This window comes from Hevea brasiliensis, unplaced genomic scaffold (assembly GCF_030052815.1).
Source record: "Hevea brasiliensis isolate MT/VB/25A 57/8 unplaced genomic scaffold, ASM3005281v1 Scaf7, whole genome shotgun sequence".
Lineage (NCBI taxonomy): Eukaryota > Viridiplantae > Streptophyta > Magnoliopsida > Malpighiales > Euphorbiaceae > Hevea > Hevea brasiliensis.
In genome coordinates, this window is record NW_026615250.1 from 1,442,693 (window position 1) to 1,450,939 (window position 8,247).

The 8,247-nt window shown below is 30.3% G+C and overlaps 1 protein-coding gene across 1 annotated transcript; it reads left to right on the top strand.

Annotated features, from left to right (window-relative positions):
- The first annotated feature begins 2,258 nt into the window (after positions 1 to 2,258).
- Positions 2,259 to 3,889, top strand: LOC110658034 (transcription factor bHLH94). Its single transcript, XM_021815496.2, has 3 exons — positions 2,259 to 2,926; positions 3,038 to 3,460; positions 3,566 to 3,889. Exons 1-3 carry the CDS (start codon positions 2,420 to 2,422, stop codon positions 3,662 to 3,664), a joined length of 1,029 nt encoding a protein of 342 aa, XP_021671188.2. The 5' UTR covers positions 2,259 to 2,419; the 3' UTR covers positions 3,665 to 3,889.
- Positions 3,890 to 8,247: the final 4,358 nt, after the last annotated feature.

Consider the following 8,247-nt stretch of genomic DNA (forward strand, 5'->3'; position numbering starts at 1 on the left):
ATATATCATTAATTCTCTACACTCTCTTTAATTCTTAATACTCTTTCAATTTCTCTCAAATTTTCTAAATAATTATTTTCTACACTCCTTTTAATTCTCAGTACTTTCACAATTCTCCTACTTTATTATTTTGTATGCTCACTGAAATTTTTAATACTATCTCAATTACTCTATTATTATTTTATATCTTCAATAAAATTTTCAATACCCTCTATTTTGATTTTTTTTCTTTTATATTTTTTTAATTATCAATTATCATATAATTTTTTAAAAAATGGCAAGTAATACTCAATTCAACTAAACTTTTATCCCAAAAATTTATTGGAATCGACTATATGGATTCTCTTTCTCCACTTTGAACAATTTTGGATTAAATACTCGGAAATGTGTAATGCTTTTAGGTCATGTTGTACTATTCTCCACCAAGTCATTTTAGGTCTACCTATTATTTTCTTTCTATCCTCTAACCCAATGTGCTCTACTTGTCTGAAGCTTTCATATGTTTACACTTCACATGATCAAACTACCTCAATCTCCCTTCTCTCAACTTATAACTGAAAATTTTGATTCCTCTAAATCCTAAAGGAATACATAGACAAAATTAAGTTCATGCGCATTTTTCTAATTTAAAAAAAAATTAATTTCATCTCTAGTTTTTTAATAAGTTCAAGTCTTTTCTTATTAATTTTTTCTTAAAAATAAGTTATTTTTATTCTTTTTTTTCTTATTTTATTTTGATTGAAAGATTGCTAAAAAAAATTAAAATATTTTTACAAATATAACTTAAATTCTAAATCAATAAAATTTTCCTTTAATTTTTTCCTTTAAGTCGTTCTTAAACTGCCTCTAAACCTCTTCCATACCGTCTTGAACTGTCATTTTTTGAACCGTCCTTTAAACTGTTTTAAACCGGGACTAGAACCGGAACCAACGGTTCAAGAACCGTCTTCCAAACCATTCCATGACGGTTTGGTTCAAGTTCATGATTTCATTAAACTTGAACCGGCGGTTCAGGAACTGTAATCAGCGGTTCCTAAATCGTGGCCACCCCTAATGATAGGTGTATCTTTCGCGAAAGTATCACAAAACAGATATTTTACAAGAGTTTTTGTTTTAATAAAGTAAATATTATTTCATTAATAACCATCACAAATAAACAAAATAAAATCAGCCAATTTAAGGTAATTTGATTGGTTTTTGTAAAGAGTAGAAAATAACAAAGTCTCGACTTTGAGTTTTTTCATTCATCTAAAATTTACTTTCCACATCCACGAAGTTGGACTAGAAACTCACATGTTATGAAGAAAGAAAAATCAAAGACCCATACCCTTTATTATATATTTTTTGAATTAAAAAAATTAAATTTATATTGATATCTATTTTTAATTAAATGAAAAAATATTATTGAATTTTTATATTTTAATAAAAATAATTATTAATTCTTATATTTTGAAAATATATTATTTAATATTTTTATTTTTCTTTTGTTAAACTATTTAGTTTCTCCATTAAATTTTTTATTAGTCAAAGGATTTTATACCAATCAAACTACTTTAATCATTTTATTTCAATGAAATTAATTAGTTAATCTATATATTTTGAAAAATATATTTCTAAATGAAAAATAAAATTTTATTGTGTGGAAACTAAATCTAAATTTACAATTTTTTTTAAAAAAATTGTTCAAATATAATTTTATTCAATTAGTAGACAAAATTAGTTTTCCCCATACATTAATTAATATATTTATTTTTAGTCAATTATGTAGATATCATTTTTATATTTTCTCTATTAGAAATCAATTTTATTTTGTTATCATTGTAATTACATGGAGATTTTGATCAAGTAATACTTTGACAAGTAGAGAAAATACATAAATGATATTTAGGATATTAAATAAAAATACTTGAATAATTTAAAAAAATATAAATTTAGATTTAAGCTCTGCATAAAAAAATTTTATTTTTTATTTTAGAATATATTTTTAAAATATGGGAATCAACTAATTATTTTTATTGAAATAGATAGACTAAATAATAGTTTGATTAGACTAAAATTTATTAACTAGCGAAAAGAGAGAATAAATAATTTAATGAACTAAAAATGAGAAGACAAAATATTATATTTTTTTAAATAATTAATTAATTTTATTAAAATATAATGATTAAATAGTAATTTTTCTATAATTAAATTTTAATACTATTTCACGTGCAATATATCCTGTAGATTTTGATTCAGTAATGAGAGTCTTTAAAAGGCCGAGTTTCTCAATCAAAACAACACCCAAAAAGCAAAAACACCTCTCTTTTGGGGTTTTCTGTACATTTTGCTATGTGTTGCATATAAACAACAGAAGTTTTTTTTTCTCTGTATCAGAGTGAGAAAGAAAGAAAGAAACAAAGAGAGAAGAAAGAAAGGGATGGCACTAGAGGCTGTGGTGTATCAACAAGACCTGTTTGGTCACAGTAGCAAAGAACTCTACAATTTGCTAGGAGGGAGTTGGAGCTATGATGACTTTAGCCTGGAAAAGGAAGATTATGATAAAGCTTGCTCTTTTAATAGTTTTCTCGAGAATCAATCAGAAAATTTCCTTCATGGGGATTGGAAGTGCTCTTCTCCACCACCACCTTCTGTGTTCTCTCATTTCAGTGAAATGCGACAAATTAACACATCCCCAGATGCTGAAAATGCCAAAAATGGACTAACTACTGCTGCTTCTGCTACTGATCACTTATTGGATCACTCTCCCTCATCCACGATGCCTGCTGCTCGAGCCAAGAGACGTCGATCCAGGAGTAGAAAAAACAAAGAAGAGATCGAGAATCAGAGAATGACTCACATTGCGGTCGAGCGCAATCGAAGAAAGCAAATGAATGAGTATCTCTCCGTTCTTCGATCTTTAATGCCTGAATCTTACGTTCAAAGGGTATCTCTCTTCTTCTCTCTCTCTCTCTTTCATCTGCTATAAGTACTATTGAGTTAAAACTTGTTAATATTGCATGATGGTGACCAAACTTTTCTGGGATTACCTTGCTAGGGTGATCAAGCATCAATTATTGGAGGGGCCATTAATTTTGTGAAGGAGCTGGAGCAACGCTTGCAATTGCTTGGTGGGAAGAAAGAAACAAAGGAAAAATCTAATGGTGGAGGAGAAGTCACTTCGCTGCCTTTCTCTGAATTCTTTACATTCCCACAGTACTCAATTATGACGAGTTCAACTCGGAGCGAAAACTCGGTGGCAGCAGTGAATGAAACAATGAGTGCGACACAGTCTTCTGCAAGTATAGCAGATATAGAAGTGACCATGGTGGAGAGTCATGCAAACCTCAAAATTAGATTGAAAAGGAGACCAAAGCAGCTTCTGAAAGTTGTTTCTGGGTTACATACTATGCGTCTCACTATCCTTCACCTGAATGTCACAACTCTTCACCAAATTGTCCTTTATTCTATAAGTGTTAAGGTTAGTTAATTGCTTAATTAATCTTTCTTTAAAATGGAGAAAAAAAAAATTAACCCAAGAATTGAAGATATATTGGAAGCATTTGATGGAGGAATTTGAATGCAGGTTGAAGATGATTGCAAGCTGAGTTCAGTGGATGAGATTGCCACAGCAGTGAATGAGATGCTAGGTAGGATTCAAGAAGAGTATTCTATGATGAATTGACAAATTAAGTTTTAGTTTTACTTTGTAATTTGGTTATCTTTTTTTTTTTTTTTTTTTTTTCTTTTGGGGTTTGCCTTCATAGATTACCATATGTGGGCATTTCTTGATTTTTAGGCTGCTGGCCTTTGAAAGGCTCACTGCAACTAATGTCTCTCCCATTTCATCTTAGTGTTAGCTTTGTTAATCTTCTGCAGCTGCTCTAATTTGGAGGTTTCTGTTTCTCTACTTGCAACTGTTTTCACCTTTTGCCTTTTTCTGGATTATTAGAGAAGAGCATCTTGTGTATTAGCCATACACACATGCTTGGTCAATTCAAAGTTCAAACCCTTTTTTCTTTTCTTTTCTTTTCTTTTCAAACCTTTTTTCTATTCTTTTCTTTTCTTTCTTTCAGGCTTATATTTAAAATTCAAAATCTCATATGATTCCAATATTGTTTTCACATCTTGCCAATAATAATATATTTTTTTTAATTTATACATCACAATAAAATTAATAATTTACCATCTTGTACAATATATATGGCATTATATAGTGGTTTGTGTTCTCAAATGGGCCATGGATATGAAACTTTATGCCAATTGAATCTTTCAAATCTGTCAATCTTCTGATCATATGTTCCCGCTCTACCCGTTTTTAGCTCCTTAATTTAATATAAAATTATTAAAATTTTCATATATAAATACGTATGGTAGTGGTAGAGAATAATAGAATTCACATGGAATGTCTAATATCATTTCTTAATGATAATCTTGGGTTCCCATTTGCTTGCTCTGTGCATATCTTTCAACTACATATGTTAAAAGATCAATGCAGTGATTCAGAGAAAGCTTAGCTCTTCTAAAGCTGGTAGCAGCCTTCTCTGTCTTTGGTACTTAACCTTCATGAAGCTTTTGATAGATTTTCTTGAAGCTTTTTCTCAGATGATAATCTTCATTCTCAGACTATTTATGCTTATAACTTATTATATATATATATATATATAGTGAACGATCTTCTTTATATATATATGGCATCAAATCAAATCAAAATCATTTGAGCATTGAAGATGATTATAGGTGAAGTCATACAGAATAGTTGAAGGTAGAATCCCAAGGCAAAAAGTTGATGGGCTGGTGGGGATTGAGTGTCTTTAAGAGAACAGAATAAAAAAGAGAATAATAAAGTTGATGATTGAGAATTGTTAGAAGGGACAACTGATAATTATTTCATATGTTTGCTTAAAGCATAGTAATTAATAAGCATTAGGCATTCAGTCATTTTCTTAATTTATTCCACTTGTAATATTAAACCAATCTTTAAAACTTTATAACAAAATATATATAGGTTTATATGTATAAAATTTTTGGCCAGCAACCATTGAAGGTTTGCAGTCTGTAGGGTCCAATTTTAATATTAATACAAAGACAAATTCACATGCCTATATTAAAAAAATAATCTAATAGCAAATATAGCCAAACAAAATTTTATTATTTATTTATTTTTTTTCTATTAAAAAATATAAGAAAAATACCAGAAGCACATAATTTAATGAAATTTTATTTGGTACAACCGTTGTACATGCAATGATTTAATCATAATCATTGATCATGATAAAACTCATATGAAACCTATCATAATCAACGGTTATAATGAAATCATTATCCATATATCAATTTTATTATATAACTTTTTTTGAATTTAGTGCTCCTCACTTTCATAAAAATAGATTTCATAAAATAGATTTCATAAAATATAAAAAAATTAATATTTTTATGTAAATGAAAGTATATATATATAAATAAAGCGGATGTACTGAATAATCTCTAAAAAAAAAAAAAAGAAAAGCCTTTGTCTTAGCAAGTAAGGTAATTAGCTAAATGATTTGGATTTTTACTGTAAGTGAGTGAAAGTAAAATGAACAAGGGAGGATGTTTCTTACTGTGTAACTTTACATGTAGGACTATAATTGTATATGCAGAAGATTTTTTTGTTTTTTAATATTATACAACATTTCAAAAGGTGGGAGTAAAAAGTCTGATTAAGCCTCCATGTATATGCATAAGATATACTTAGGCTATAGGTTAGAGGATTTTTAGAAGATTCCAAGTTGTAAAACTGTAGGGCTTTGTCTTTCTTCACATCTGTTTTTACATATTTGTTTTCTAGTGAAAGAAAGAAGTTCTAAAGATTCCAATTCAATCCTCTCTCTCTCTATATCACAATTCTATTGCTTGGTTAAAAAAGGGTTTTGAAATCTTTTAGTAACTCTAGTGCCACTAGGAATGAGCTATGCTTCCTAAAGGAAGGAAGGAAGGAAGAATACAAAATCAAATGCAACATCATATATATATATATATATATTCTCAAAGATAAATTCATTAGATAAAAAATGTAGGTTTAAAGCTCAAATATAAAAGCTTAGAAAAAGTCTAGCTACCAGAAATATAAACTGAAGAATCAGCCTAAGTGATAAACCCAACCCAAGAACTAACAAAATTCTTTGAACCCAACCCACTGAAAATCTCAGGCCCATAAACCTAAACCCCAGCAAGATAGGAAACTTCTCCTTGCAGAACAAGAGAAGATGCCGCTGATTATATAAAATGGCACCACACTTTGTGTCGGATGGGGTGAAAGGGGTGAAAGAAGGTTCAGTATACCTTAAGATAAAATATGATAAAGTAAGATAATAGTTTGTTTTATGTTTGAAGGAAAGGTAAAGTAAAGTAAGGTATATTAAAGTTTAATAACATTATTTTGTTTGAAGGAAAGATATTAAAAAGTAAGATTAAATATAAATATTATAAATATAATATTTTTATAAAATAATTAACATAAAAACAATGAAGGGGTAATTTTAGGTTTTTAGAAATTAAAGAAGAATAATAGAGGAATATAGAAAACCTTAACCCCTTCAACCCACGAAATCAGTAGGTTGAAAAATGGAAGAATTTGCAACCCCCAAATAACCAACAAAAAAAAATCCCTCCTATATGCTTTCATCTTAAATAATTTAAAAATCTCCTAAAACCTTACTTTACTTTACCCTCAAAGCCCCTCCATTCAAACAGTCTGTGAGGAATTGCAAACTATGGGAAGCATGAGAGCCACTTAAAGACTTTTTAGCAAATGAAAAGGGACCCTAGTACCATCCCCAGCAATGCCAGCAAGCTGAGACAAAGAACCGAAGAAGAAAGCTGCATGCAGACTCTAGGCCAAGGAAGGAATGTGGAGGAAGAAGGCATGGCAGAGTTTTAGCTTACTTCTTCTCACCTTAAGGGATCGAGAAACCCATAGTAGGTACCTTAAAAGTCCTTAAGAATATCAGCCTCAAGGAGATTCTCGCTTCCATATGCAAAAAACAAGACCAACACAAATAGAGTAGCAAACAGGAGGAAACTAGAAAGAACCCAAACAAAGCCTAACAACAATGTAGGTCATTCAAGCAAAACCTCGTTACTTTTAGTCCATCTGACCTGTGAAGAACAAAAACTATAACCTATGTACAGTCCCTACTTGGTGAGGGGAGGGTTACACCCATAAGGAACAGGAAAGCCATCCCCCACTCTTAGGGGTAGAGAACGGCCGACGGAAATTTGACAAAATCGAAACCTGGAGTCTCAAATGAAGAAACCCACTTCGAGAGAAAATTTCTCTCTAAACAAGTACAAAGAGAGTAATTTTTAAGCAGCTGAATCACTTTAATGGGATTATTCATAATTAAAATGGAAGCAAAGTTATAAAGATATTGCAAGACGATTTCAATACTGATGAATAATAAGAAAATTTTAAATTCAAATATAAATTTTTCTGAAAAAAAAGACAATTACAATGTCTATATATATACATGTTAATTCTTGATACGATTTTATATACAACTCTCTCAATTCAACTGCTACTCACTAATCACGGACACTGCAGGTAATAAAAACTAAAGAAACAATTAATGTGCTAAATTTTCTATGCTAATTAATTAATGGGAAAAATCTTATAAACTCGGCATCAAGAATTTCATCAGAAAACTGCTGTTTCTGCTGATGGTTTTAAAGCAATAATATCCAGTTCGCCAAATAAATGATCATCTTGGCTCTGAAGTCTGAAGCTTCTTTCCATTGCCAACCAAACCCAACTACCTAATCAGGAATTTTATAATAGATTACTCATTGTTTCAGAGTTGTATTCTTTCTTGTCAATAAAAAAGAATTCAGAAGAGTCGCATTTAAATCATCCCCAAGTAGAAAAGGATTAAAGAGGGGTTATCCAAATAATTGATCGTGCAGGTCCTCTTCCCAAGTTTACTTTTAGATTTTCTATTTTTTGCTTTTTGCGATATAAATTGAAGAATTTGAACAATCGTTTTGATTAAAAAAAAAAAAAAAATCCTCTCTCATGGTTCCTGTGACCATCTGAATTATATGAGAGAGAGCTCCTGAAATATGAAGACCAGATGCCCAAGTACTTGCAGTTCTGTTCTACAAAAGAACACCACACTTTTGTGATTGTTGACTTGGTAACATTTCTGCAAGATGGGATCGGAAGGGACGACGTTAACATTTCTCCAAGATGGGATCGGAAGGGACGACGTGCCTAGCAAGAACTTCTTG